Genomic DNA, 14,118 nt, shown 5'->3' with positions numbered 1-14,118 from the left:
GGCACAGGCGAGCTCCAGCGACAACCTGTCGCCAGGCTATCGCTAGGGTTTCCCTATAAAAGGGAAACCCAGAGCTCGAGCCTCTGTGTGCTGGCTTCCTCTCTCTCTCCTCTCGTGATTTTAGCCCTGGCGGTGACCCCCCCTCCTTCTCTTCTTCTCTGCTTTTTCTTTTTTTCTCCAGCTCATGTTGTTTTTGAGGGAGGAACTAAGAAAGGGAAATTTAAAGAAGAGAGGATTTAAGGAGGGAAATTAAAGAGGGTTATTACTGTAGCCACAGTAACAAACTTTTATTTATTGAGAGATCTCAGAGATCTACTCTTGCATTGTAATTTCTTTGATTAATAAGAAATTAATTGTGTGACTCCCGAGGACGTAGGCATGTTTGCCGAACCTCGTAAATCTTGGTGTACTTTTCTCTATACTGTGTTTTTACTATTTTAGGGGTTTAACGTAGCCCCGGGTATTTCCCAACAGTACATTATTTGCTTCTTTGACCTTAATTATATTTTTTTGTCAACTAGATTCATGATTTCTTACAATAAGCAATAGAATGCAGATCAAAACTGAGGTTGATAAGATGCGAACGTATCTAATAGGTTGATCTTGTGTTTTTCCCTCTAGAAATTTCGGTATGTCACTATGAAGTTTATGTAACCTCTGGTTTTTACCCAGCTACACATATGCGTATTGTAATACGTCACGGAAGTTAAAAAGAGAAGGAACTGCTTCCTATTCTATTTCTCATATTCAAGAAAGTTCAAGCATGTTTTCTTTATTTCAGGAAGGAGTAGCTGTCGGAAGAACATTTGCTTCCATTAAGGACTATCAAGTTGATGGGAATAAGGAAATGATGGCCATTGGAATAATGAACATCATCGGTTCATGCACATCATGCTATGTCACCACAGGTTAGAAAATGGAGAAAATGGAAAATGCGTATATCTCAGTTCTTTCTGCTTTCATTCAATGGGCATGAGTTATAATAGTTTTTCGATGGGAAGATATGGAACTGCAGCAGAAATTTCACTGGCAGTTACTTTTGAAACTCGTTAATGTTTTCTTCTTTTGCTGATATTGAGAAGAACGAAATAATCCTGATTTCAAAAAGTTGTCCACATAAACCAATATGTATCTTGACTTATATACATTTTAGCACAAAAGAGATAAGCCTGTATGGATAATTACATCTACGGTAGTAAAACGCGAATCATAAGTTTTACGAACATTGTCAAAGAGTTCTTGTCATACAACCACAATAACAAAAAGCAAAGCCTTTATCCCGAATTTTCGGTGTTGGGTATCCTACTTTTACACTATTCAATTGAGGGATATTTCCACTCAGGTAATCATTATTATGTTCTTCACAACAGCTTCTAACCAAATTTCTTGGGCCTACCTCTAGTCCTTTCTCCATTAACTATAATCTCATAAAATTTTCTAAACAATGCATTTAATGGCATTTGCTCTACATGATTTGATTCTCTCTCCCTTTATCCTTAAATAGGAGCAACCTTTAAATTGCTACGAATACACTCATTGCTTATGTTATCTCATAATGTATGTTCACTTGTCCATCTTTATTCACATTTCTTCTAAACACTCATTGTTTGGACATGTTAAATAAGAAAAGCGTGCAAAAAGTTCCCGTAAGTTTCAAGTCGGGGTTGATTTTATGCAACTCCTAAAATAAAAAGAATCTTCTAACACTAACCCTACTTTTTTGTGTGGATGCCAGGAGCCTTTTCTCGTTCAGCTGTGAACAATAATGCTGGATGTAAGACTGCAATGTCTAACATAATTATGGCAATTACAGTAATGGTCACTCTCCTCTTCCTAATGCCCCTCTTTGCTTACACCCCTAACGTCGTGCTCGCCGCCATTATAATCACAGCCGTCATCGGCCTTATTGATGTTCATGCTGCTTGTCAAATTTGGAAAATGGATAAAATGGATTTCCTTGTTTGTATTTGTGCTCTTCTTGGTGTTATTTTTATTTCTGTCCAAGAAGGCCTTGGCATTGCTGTAAGTACTTGTTCGTTTTTGTTTAACTCGAAAGTTAATGAATGTTTTCCCCAGAAATATAAAATAATAAATTGGCAGGTCGGATTATCGATATTCAGACTACTTCTTCAGATCACGAGACCAAAGACGGTGATCTTGGGAAACATTCCAGGAACTGATATCTATCGAAATCTTCATCACTATAAGGAGGCTAAAAGAGTCCCAGGCTTCCTTATAGTGGCTGTCGAAGCTCCCATTAATTTTGCAAATACCAACTATCTCAATGAAAGGTTTGTATCAAACTATTTTTATGAGTGTTAGTTCCAACAAGCATCATCTCAGATTCTCAAGCCTCAATCAGTGTGAAATACATAATATGCATGCAATCAGATTAAACACTATGTTTCCATGAAAAATTACTCTCGCATATACTTGCGAAACATTTATTATCAGTCTTAATATTCTTCTAATATTATGGCAAAATTTTCACTGTCATTTTATTCTAACAAAAAAATTGTGATATTATTTGACGTTATTTGCTCCACTCATATTGTTAGTACATGATACGTTTCCGTCAGACTAATTTTTGTTATCGCTCTTCAAATTTTATTACTTTATATATTGAACTACATATGTCATTCTTGCCTCACTGGTATCTCCTCAAATTTAATCAATGGAGCCAATTCTGATGCATATTTTACAATTTGAGCAGTTTGTGTGGATCCGACTGTACATGCTTTGCTCTCTGACTACCGGAGAATGAGAACACCCTATGTTTTTCTTGTTTATTTATATCCCGTTTCACTTTTGACTTACTACCTGAACAACTTTTTTAACCAACCAATTAATGATAATCTACAAGTGTTAGTATTAGTTCAATACGGACCTCTAATTGACTCTGTCATACCTGAAATTCTTTTTTTTTTCTTTTTTTTTTCCTTTTTCCTTTTTGAATAGAATTGCAAGATTGATAGAAGAAGAAAAGGTTGAGGAGAAACATGAAGACCTTCGCTTCCTGATCCTAGATTTATCAGGTAAGGATTTTCTCTATGTCACATCTAGCTAGCATATTTTAGTTGTTTTAAATCTGAATAAATATGACTTGTTAGAAAAAATGTCAACCGCGTAGAGGTAGGAACTGGAGAGTTGAAGTAGCTTGTACATGGATCTTATGCAAATGTTTCATTTTATTCTCTCATTAGCTTTACACTTATATACTCATTGAAGCATCTATATTCATGCCAAACAGATTCCTCGGTCTTTGGTATGATTATGCTTGAACATCTGATAAACTGAAAAGCTTTTAAGAATAAGTAGTTTCATTGTTACCTAATTCATCACATGCTATGAATCGTGATGCGATTGATGCATACTGATTCCTGGCAAGTTCCTTGTCCTTATAGCCAAATTCAGTAACTTGAGATCTAAAAATACTAAATAAAAAAATGTTCTTTTTTTTGAGAGAAAGGATGGATTACTGTTAATCATAACAGTAATCCAACTAGCTAAATTAAACTAAACTTGGTTGTTACATGACTATACACATTCCCAACCAAGAAGAATGTGCACTTGAGTTCAAACAATAATTAAAAAAAAGCGCTTGCAAAAGAACACTTTTTAATAGTTACTTTGCAATTTAATATTTGTACTTTTGTAATTTAATATTTGCATAGTGCGGGCATAACACTAGTTAAGTCTATTCAGAAAAACATATATATTGTTGAACATAGATACTAGTGCTAACTGTAGCAAAAGAACACTTTTTAATAGTTACTTTGCAATTTAATATTTGTACTTTTGTAATTTGATGCACCTTGAAGCAATCTACTATCTAATCCATACATCATTATTTGCAGTCACGCTCTATATACAAATATTAAATAACCTATTAGTGGAACAAAGATGATGTCATTTATACAACCATATCGTTGGGCCTATAAGAAATATATGAAGTGAAGAAAAAAATAGATAATATTTTGATCAATTTTAAATATCTTATATAATTTTGTTGTTAAAAAATAGCATGAAAAGTCCTCTTGTTATTGGATACACTCTGGATAAAGAGTTATATTACGAATATGCTTGTACTGTGTTGGCAAATGATAACCGAAGAAGCGCTTGCGCATGAACAATAGCAGAAAAGTTTTCTAAGAACAAAACTATATCTTTATATGAAGTACTAACATTGTTGTCAACTCCATAGAAAAGAAAAGACACGTATAGGTATGTAGCAGTAGTAGGTCATAGCTGTAGAGTTTCCATGTTTCCCAAGGAGCAAACTGTAGCGCAGGTTATTACCAAGTAATTAAGAGAGAAGGGGTTTTAGTTAAAAAGAATTTGAAAGGGCTTGAATGTGAAATGGAGGATTTGAATGCGCTTTAGGAGGAGAGAGCGGGACCGTTTCAAGGGAGTTGAAGTTGGTTTTGCTTTGAAATTGAGCTTCTTATGTTGGTTTTTGCTCCTTATTTTTAATCTAAAAAATGTTGACTTTTTGCTTTAAAATTGGGAGCTTTGTGTTGGAATATCAAATTAAAATGTTAGAATAAATGAGGTTAATAGCATGAGTTTTAGAAGTGCGAGGATTATAAGTTTAGAAGGGGAAGAGACATATGTTATGGAAGAATAAGAGTACTCACTCCTTTATGATATTTTATCTTTATCAAGGTTTTAAATATCGGATGTCGGGTTCATGTCGGACGGCTGAAATCCATGTCGGATAGCGGAAATCGGGGATATATCGGGGGACATGGACTAAATATCGGATTGTCATATCGGGTGATCCGTATATGTATAATATCATGTCCTAAATGTAATCTAACTATCTAAGCATTCCTGATTCTGAGAAACAAGTCCTCTTACTCAGCAGTCACCACTCAACAGTCACACAACTGAATCAGCAAAGTGCAAAGTGCAAACTGAATCTACAAAGTGCAAACAGAAAAAAATTATGACTAATATGTATTAATAAGAAGCAAATAGTAGCAATTTCATAACTTCATGACTCTGCACATTTCAACATTCATAATATGTATTAATAAGAAGCAAATAGTAGCAATTTCATAACTTCATGACTCTGCACATTTCAACATTCATATGCACATTTAAAATAAAATAAATCTCTCCTTATTAATCAATAATCATTAGCCTATTATTAATCAATTAGCCTATTATTAATCAAGTGATCAAACATCAAGTAATCATTAGCCTATTATTAATCAAAATAGTCCACAAATCAAACATTCACGTGTGCAGAAGAAGAAAAAAAGAAAAAACCGCAGACCAAAGGCAAAAGGAGAACGGAAGCAGAAAATAAAAAAAATTGAAAACCGAAGCAAGAAAAAATAACGGAAGATAAAAAAAAACAGTGAAAAGAGCAGCAGCTAGGGGAAAAAACAGAAAGAGAACAAAGACTGAAAACCGAAGCAAGAAAAAAAGAAATGAAAAGAACGGAAGAAAAAAAAAGAACGGAAGCTAAAAAAACAGTGAAAAGAGCTTACCAGAGAGAGAGAGGCTTCCCGATGATGACGACGCAAAACGAAGGCGACTCCGAGGAGAAGGCGACTCCGACGAGCTCCGGACTTTGTCGCTGAGTGAGGAGAGAGAGGAGAAGCCCTAGGTTTTTGCCGCTCCGGTTTTTTGCCGCTGAACGACGAGCTCTGGGTTTTTGCCGCTGAACGACGAGCTCCGGACTTTGCTGTTGGCTTCCCGATCGCGAGTGAGGAGAGAGAGGAGAAGCCCTAGGTAGGTTTTCTTCTTTTTTCTTTTGATCGGGTATTTTCCCCCCTTTTTTCTTTTGATCGGGTGGCTTAAGTGTCAATCGGGTCAAATGGGTGTCGATGAACCCAAACCAAACCCAATAAAGCTCAAAGAACCCAAACCAAACCCGATATTCCCCAAGCTTGGCCGATTTTCCAAAGAGGAAAAATCGGCCGATATAGCCGATTTTTCGCCGATATGACTGATATGTCGGTAAAAAACGATATTCGACTTGTTTTTCCCCGATTTGTGTCGCTGGACCACTCAATCCGCTATACCGGCCGACATGTCCGACATGTCGGCCGATATTTAAAACACTGATCTTTATGACATTAAAAGAGGAGTTTAATTTGTAACTATTTGTATGCCTATACGTTTTTTTGAAGCCTATATAAAGGGCTATTGTAATCCTAGCTTGTTTCATCAAGAAAAAATTAAAGAAATAAAAGTAAGTTCTTTGTCTTCATTTGGGAGAGTTCTAAGTTCGTATACTTAAGAGTCAACAGCGGTATCAGAGCCGCTTGATCCAATTTTCCCATTCTCTTTTCTTCTCATGGCTACCACAAATAATCTTGTTAATCCTCAAGTGCCCAAATTATCAAAAAATAACTATGAGAGTTGGTCAATCCAAATGAGAGCCTTATTTGGTTCTCAAGAGTTGTGGGATCTGATCATTGATGGGTTCACGGAGCCTACACCAGATGTAGAAGCCACCTACACCGCCAAAGAGAAGAAGGTTCTTAGAGAGCAAAGAAAGAAGGATAGCAATGCTCGTTTTCTACTCTATCAAGGGTTGGACGAGTCTACCTTTGAGAGAGTTGTCGAAGCAACGACGAGCAAGGAAGCATGGGAAATACTTGCTACCATCTATAAAGGTGTCGAGCGGATGAAGGGAATTCGCCTCCAAACTTTGATGAGCGATCTTGAAGCTGCTCAAATGAAAGATGAAGAAAAAATCTCTGATTATTATTCACGATTACTTCTAATTGTAAATAAAATAAGGAGAAATAGAGAGAAGATGGAGGACATCGAAGTGATGGAGAAGTTTCTCCGTTCTCTTACATCAAAATTCGAGCACGTGGTGGCGGCAATTGAGGAGTCAAAGAATTTGGAGGAGATCTCAATAGAGGAGCTCTTAGGATCTCTCCAAGTTCATGAACAACGAATGCAAAAGTAGGCTAGTTCCATAGTTTTGGAACAAGTACTAGAGTCAACATTGACTCTAAGAAATAAAGGCTCACAAGGTAAAGGTCGTGGTCGTGATCGTGATAGAGGCAGGGGACGTGTTCCCCAATAACAAACCACTCAAAATCAAGTAGTGACCCAAAGCTTTAGAGGACGAGGACGAAGCAATCGTGGAAGATCCACACCTGAGCGTGGAAACAACAAGTATATTCAGTGCTATAACTGTCATAAGTTTGGGCACTATATTTCAAATTGTTGGCACAAAACTGAAAACCAAACCAATCTTGCCGAAGCAACAAATGATATGAGTAACAACTCTACGCTTCTTCTTGCTAATGATGATTCAAGTGTTGAGAATAATACTTGGTACATTGACTCGGGTGCTAGTAACCACATGTATGGGAAGAAAGAACTTTTCATGAAACTCACAGAAGGAGTTTATAGAAGTGTGAGCCTGGGAGATTCTTCAAAACTCCCAGTTGAAGGCAAAGGAAAGATTAAAATCTACCAAAAGGATGGTAAGTCCAAGTATATTTCTGATGTTTACTATATTCCTAACATGAAAAGTAATATTCTTAGCATCGGTCAATTACTCGGAAAGGGATACAAAGTGCATATGGAGAACAACCATCTTTGGTTGAAAAATACAAATGGAAGCCTCATAGCTTGTATTAAGATGACAAGGAACTGCATGTTTCCCTTGCATTTAAACACGAAAGTCGACAAGTGTTTTTAAGGACTCATGGAGAATGAGTTATGGAGGTGGCATCTTCGCTTCGGCCATCTAAACTTCAGCGGCCTGAAGTTACTGTCTACAGCTAGTATGGTACGAGGTCTACCAACAATCGATCCACTGAATCATATTTGTGAAGGTTGTGTAATTGGCAAGCAACCACGACTTCCTTTTCCCAGTGGAAAATCATGGAGAGCAAAGGCACCATTGCAACTTATTCACACTGATATCTGCGGACCGATCGATCCCATCTCTTTGGGAGGTAATAGATATTTAATAACCTTCGTTGATGACTTCAGTAGAAAGTTGTGGGTGTACACTCTTAAATAAAAATCTATTACCTTTACTACATTCAAGCATTTTAAAGCTTTAGTTGAAGCGGAGAGCGGCCACAAGCAAAAAATTCTTTGATCTGACCGAGGTGGTGAGTACACCTCAAATTTGTTTCAAGAATATTACAGAGAGCAAGGTATAAAGAGACAGTTTACTGCTTCCTACACACCACAGCAAAATAGCATTGCAAAAAGAAAGAACCGGGCCATTCTCAACATAACAAGAACCATGCTTAAAGAAAAGGGATTGCCAAAGCAGTTCTGGGCAGAAGTCGTAGTGTGCTCAGCTTATTTGCTCAACCGATGTCCCACAAAGATAATGAAGAACAAGACACCTCAAGAGGCATGGAGCGGTTACACGCCTAGTGTGACACACCTACGAATTTTTGGGTGTGTTGCATATGCTCAAGTACCTGAAGTCAAAAGGAAGAAGCTTGACAATCACGGTGAAAAATATATTTTCATCGGATATAGCAAGGAGTCGAAGGCATACAAGCTCTACAATCCACTAACCAAGAAACTAGTTGTTAGTAGAGACATTGTCTTCAAAGAAGAAGAAGTATGGAACTGGAGAATTGAAGAGACTATCAAAGATCAACCTGTGGTGAAGGAACCTGATGAGTCTCAACATGAGGAACCATCACCAGCTACGCCACCATCTCCTCCACATTCCACACCCTCTCCTGCAAGAGGTTCTCCATCTTCTGGGGAAGGTAGTAGCAACGGATCTACCATGCAACAAGGTCCCATCAAAATGAGAAGCCTCAGGGAGATCTATGAGCAGATAGAAGAAGACGGAGAGTCAAATCTCTTCTACTTATATGCTGATCATGAACCTCACATCTTCCAAGAAGCCGTAAAAGAAGATTGTTGGCGAATAACAATGGAGGAGGAGATCCACGCCATCCAAAAGAATGATACTTGGGAGTTGACAACACTTCCAAAAAATCACAAGGCAATAGGGGTCAAGTGGGTGTACAAGATCAAGCGCACAACAAATGGTGAAGTTGATCAAGGCAATAGGGGTCAAGTGGGTGTACAAGATCAAGCGCACAACAAATGGTGAAGTTGATCGGTACAAGGCGAGGCTTGTAGCGAAAGGTTACAAGATCAAGCGCACAACAAATGGTGAAGTTGATCGGTACAAGGCGAGGCTTGTAGCGAAAGGTTACAAATAAAAGTAAGACATTGACTATGAAGAAGTCTTTGCGGTTGCTCGACTGGATACTGTGAAACTATTAATTTCACTTGCAGCTCATCACAGGTGGAATATATATCATTTAGATGCCAAGTCAGCATTCCTCAATGGTGTTCTTAAGGAAGAGGTGTACGTGCAACAACTAGGAGACTTTCTTGTGAAAGGGTAAGAAGACAAAATGTACCATTTGAAGAAAGCTTTGTATAGCTTAAAGCAGGCACCACGGGCGTGGAACGACCGAATTGATGGCTATCTTCATCATAACGGCTTCATTAAATGTCCATATGAACATGCCATCTACATGAAGAGGAACTATAAAGGCGAATTTCTAATAATTTATCTTTATGTTGATGATTTATTATACACAAGAAGCAATACCGAGATGCTTGTTGAGTTCAAGACGGCAATATTCAATGAATTTGAGATGACAGACAATGGATTGATGTCCTATTTTCTTGGCATTAAAGTGAAGCAGTAGCAAGAGGGGATTTTTATATCCCGGAAGAATTACATGAATGAGATCTTAGAAAAGTTCAAAATGAATGAATGCAACCCTATGAACACCCCAATAGCCATCAGAATGAAGCTCTCAAGAGAAGGAGACGAACGTTTCATGGATTCAACTCTTTTCAAAAGTCTAGTTGGCAGCCTGAGATACTTGACGATCACAAGGCCCGATATTACTTATGGAGTCGAACTTATGAGTCGTTACATGGAGACACCGAAGGAGTCTCACTGGCTAGCTGCGAAGAGGATACTAAGGTATATCAAAGGCACACTCAACCTGGGTCTCTTCTATGCATATGCTGAAAATGCACAACTAGTTGGTTACTCAGATAGTGACTGAAAAGGTGACCAAGATGAGAGGAAAAGTACCATAGGCTATGTCTTCTATCTTGGGTCAACTGTATTTTCATGGACCTCAAATAAACAAGGAATTATAGTCTTATCTTCATGTGAAGCAGAGTATGTGGTGGCTGCATCTATAGTATGTGAAACAATTTTGTTGTGAAACATATTAAAGGAGTTGGATCATCCACAAGAAGACCCGATCGTAATTTTTGTGGACAACAAATCAGCCATCCAGCTTGCAAAGAGCCCAGTACATCATGGGAGGAGCAAACACATAGATATATAATTTTATTTTTTTAGAGACCATGTAAAGCAGAAAACCGTTGAATTGAAGTATTGTCACACCACTGAACAAGTAGCAGACATATTCACCAAGCTCAGGTGAAACTTTCATGAGGCTAAGAGACATGCTTGGCATAAAGATATTTTGATTTAAAGGGGCGTATTGGAATATAAAATTAAAATATTAGAATAAATGAGGTTAATAGTATGAGTTTTAGAATTTCAAGGGTCATAAGTTTAGAAGGGGAAGAGATATAGGTTATGGAAGAATAAGAGTTACTCACTCCTTTATGATATTTTATCTTTGTGACATTAAAAGAGGAGTTTAATTTGTGACTATTGGTATGCCTATACATTTTGTTTTTGAAGCCTATATAAAGGGCTATTGTAATCCTTGTTTCATCAAGAAAAAAATGAAGAAATAAAAGTAAGTTCTTTGTCTTCATTTGGGAGAGTTCTAAGTTCGTAAACTTAAGAGTCAACACTTTGAAGCTGGTTTTACTCTGAAAACTTTAATTGTGTTCGTGTTCCTTAATTAGTAGTTGTCATTTTAGTATAATACAAAAAGATAAATATCCCATTTTGTATGATATAGAGTTTCAAAATAACCAATGGAAGTTGTAGAGACAATGCTATAGAAATTTGACCAGTGGAGATTTAGGTTCTTACTTTAGTATGTAGCATAGAAGATTGTAGTTTCTGAGATTGGTATCTAAGCTTCAAAATCTGGAGTTATAATTGTGGTCATTTCTTTTAACTAAGTTTTCTTTCCATTTTTTGGAAAAAAGATGAAACTTTCTATTATCATAGTTCTTAGTATAGCAATATTATGAAATGCATATTTATATGCCTATTTTATGATTAAGATACTCAGTAATCCCTGCTTAATTATTGAAGAGATTCTTCCAAAGCATGAAGCCCCACCCCCCTGGCACATGCGTGCATATTTGTGCCATTGGATGATGCATACCTCATATTCATACCCATAATATGAAGTAATGCATTCACAAATATATAATACTGATTAGGTTTATAATTATGGCCCATGATAATACCATTAACCATTTGCTAACGGCTACATGGTGCAGCATATAGATATTTTAACTACGAACTTGCAGGTAACTGTAAATAAAGGCTATTTTTGGAGACTTGGCCTGTATTTAAATTTATATATTTGTACTTGCATCCCTTATATTTGTTGAATTTCATAATCTTAAAGTCTAATAGGTTTGAAAAGGACCATGGATGCTCCTATTACAATATAGTTTGAACTAATCTAGCCAGGCTTGTCACCGACAGAGTTGATCTGTGTGATGCCGTTAATATTCTTCCATTGATATTGCAATCTTCTGTTATCTTTGTGAACGTGGTGTCTTAATGTGTCAACAAGTATTGCGAGTCATGTCATCGTTTCTTGTGACTGTTATCTCTTTCATGGTCACCACTCTGTATGAAATAGATCTGAATAATAAACTGTTTTTTTTAATAGTTATTTGCTAACCTGTGAGGTAACTAATACGCTCAATTTGTGAACCAATGTGAAATCAAGTTGTGCCTAAATTAAGTCAGTCAGTAGGTCCGGTAACGGACAGACAACCTGATTTGTGATCTTTTTATATGAGCTGTTACAAATATCTATATTGTATTTAAAGGATGATTAACCCTGTCCCATAAAAGGTCCTCCTGATGCGCTACGTCACCAAATTGGGGAGCTTAGATCAAGTAATCATCGGGTCAATGAGATATTACAGGGTAGTATTTTCTTGTTGGAGACGTTATTTCATCCGAGGTTAGAAAGTCTAGTAAATGGATATGGGAATTTCTAGTAACGGTAACTAGATTTTAATATATGAGAATGGCTGCCTCATTGTACTTAGGGGGATTTGCGTATTAGAGGTATTCTTCCTTTTCTGTTTCTCTGCCCAAAATCTAATGAGGATACCATCGAAATAATTACAGAGCTGATTGGATTCAAAGGTTAAGATATCCTTTGAAATTTATGTTTCCACTGACTGGTTCAGTTCAACTACGGTTTACCCTTTTCTTTAAATAGTTTCTCCTTTCTGTTATTCCTTCCAAATGAAAAATTTCTTCTTCCTAGACTTGCATACGCAGTAGATGGACACATTAGAAGAAGTACTAGTATATCAAACTCTTACGCTGGACTAGACAAGGGTAACGAAATCACTTGTCTTAGCTAAGGGATTTTGTTGAATTCATATAGATCAGTGATTCCCAACATCTTGGAGGATTTACTTCCTCGAGTAGTAATTTGTAGCCTCTTAAGGCTAGCTGTGAGGCATACCTAATTACCTGAAAATTGTGGGTTCATATCAATCTTTTCTTATTAGCTTTAGATCCTTATATGTGATTCACATGCACCTTCTAGTGCTCAGTTTCTAGAAGTTGAAATTAGACTGTCTTCTTTGTAGATTTCGTTTTCTGCATCTTGCGCAACATTAAGTAATATTCTAATGCTTCTGGGAATTTTCTAATCCTTCCACTTCATTTTTACCTCATCTTACTGTGAAGCAAGAGAACTATATCCTTCTATCGACCTGTTAACAGTTTTGAGATAAAATGACTAGAAACATAGGCATTGCACGCGGTACTAGTCAATATAGTGATTAGACAACTGATTTTTTGACATGGCCTAATGATTCTCTGTACACGTGGAACTTTCCATCGTTGTTTGCAATTGTTCGTCATTATTCTCATCATTAATATAAGTGCCAAAAATCTCTTATGATGGCTCTTTCTGGGGCGATGTGCAATAACCTATATGTCCCCTGTACTGTTTCTATGGGTACCTGTGGGTTCAATATCATAGCTGACCTCTTATCACCATCACATTTGTGACGAAGCTTGAATGTCTTGGTTTAGCTTCTTTCCCTGCTGATTTTACCAAATTTTCAACCCCTAAGCAGCCTTTATTGAATGCCTGAAACCGAGGTTCCAATGCATACCGGTATGTCGAGTCCTAGGATCACACTGAAAGTGAAGTTGGTAATATGCTGTGGGTCAGAGATGGTGAGATCGTTGACATTGACTAGTGAAGATATGCAAAGAAACAAATGTGTTTGGATAGCTTATAAGATGCTAATAGCTGCCTAGCTGACGAAGCCGAGGTGAGCTTACAACCGAATTGACTCAACATGGATTGCTGTCACTGGATGTTAAGAGTAGAATAAACAGTTTCAAAGGGAAGAGGTTAAGTTTGATTGTATGGCTGGAATATTCGACCGACGTCCGTTTCAAAGAAACAATCGGTTGTGATTGTTTGCTTTGTACTGTGACAACTGAATTTTTCTTTCCCATTCTTCTGAACTCAATTAACGATTTATCATTCAGCCACAGAATGTCTGCCTCCCAACGGTCCTGCCCTCCCTGCATATTTTGCTGCCTCACATGATAGTTGAATCCACAAATCTGTAAATTCATCTCTTGCTCAATATCGTGTCATTATCTTATGTCCTGGTTATTGCTATTTCTTGAAGTCTTTCTTAATTAGAGAGTTTTTTGGGTTTTGAATATTTACAATTAATACATACATTGATACTTATGCCTGTACCTGTGAACTGGTCTTTTGCTTACCATAGTCATACATGACCCGGATACTTCATCTTTTTCCTCAATATAACACCATTTCTCCAGCTATTGATTTTTCTTCAATTAAATCTGAGCAGAAAAACTTAGGTTTTTGAATATTTAGACCTTAAGGACATACATACAACGGCAGATCCAGAATTTCGTGCTGGTGGTGTCCCCATATACTTTAG

The 14,118-nt window shown here is 37.0% G+C and overlaps 1 protein-coding gene across 4 annotated transcripts in view; it reads left to right on the top strand.

Moving 5' to 3' along the window:
- Positions 1 to 14,118, top strand: part of LOC109844938 (probable sulfate transporter 3.3) — a 42,743-nt gene that overhangs the window by 27,901 nt on the left and 724 nt on the right. For all 4 annotated transcript variants that reach the window (XR_002248171.1, XM_020414115.1, XM_020414114.1 and 1 more), the window contains exons 7-10: positions 782 to 908; positions 1,736 to 2,022; positions 2,101 to 2,291; positions 2,959 to 3,035. Coding sequence is in view for 3 of the 4 variants with exons in the window: in XM_020414115.1 (XP_020269704.1) it covers positions 782 to 908; positions 1,736 to 2,022; positions 2,101 to 2,291; positions 2,959 to 3,035 (682 nt within the window). In the remaining variant the exon portion in view is untranslated. The remainder of the gene's footprint in view (positions 1 to 781; positions 909 to 1,735; positions 2,023 to 2,100; positions 2,292 to 2,958; positions 3,036 to 14,118) is intronic.

The sequence above is a fragment of the Asparagus officinalis genome, chromosome 6 (genome assembly GCF_001876935.1).
Source record: "Asparagus officinalis chromosome 6, Aspof.V1, whole genome shotgun sequence".
In the NCBI taxonomy this organism is placed as follows: domain Eukaryota; kingdom Viridiplantae; phylum Streptophyta; class Magnoliopsida; order Asparagales; family Asparagaceae; genus Asparagus; species Asparagus officinalis.
Note: the sequence above shows the minus strand (reverse complement) of the source record. Positions and strands in the feature narration are given on the sequence as shown.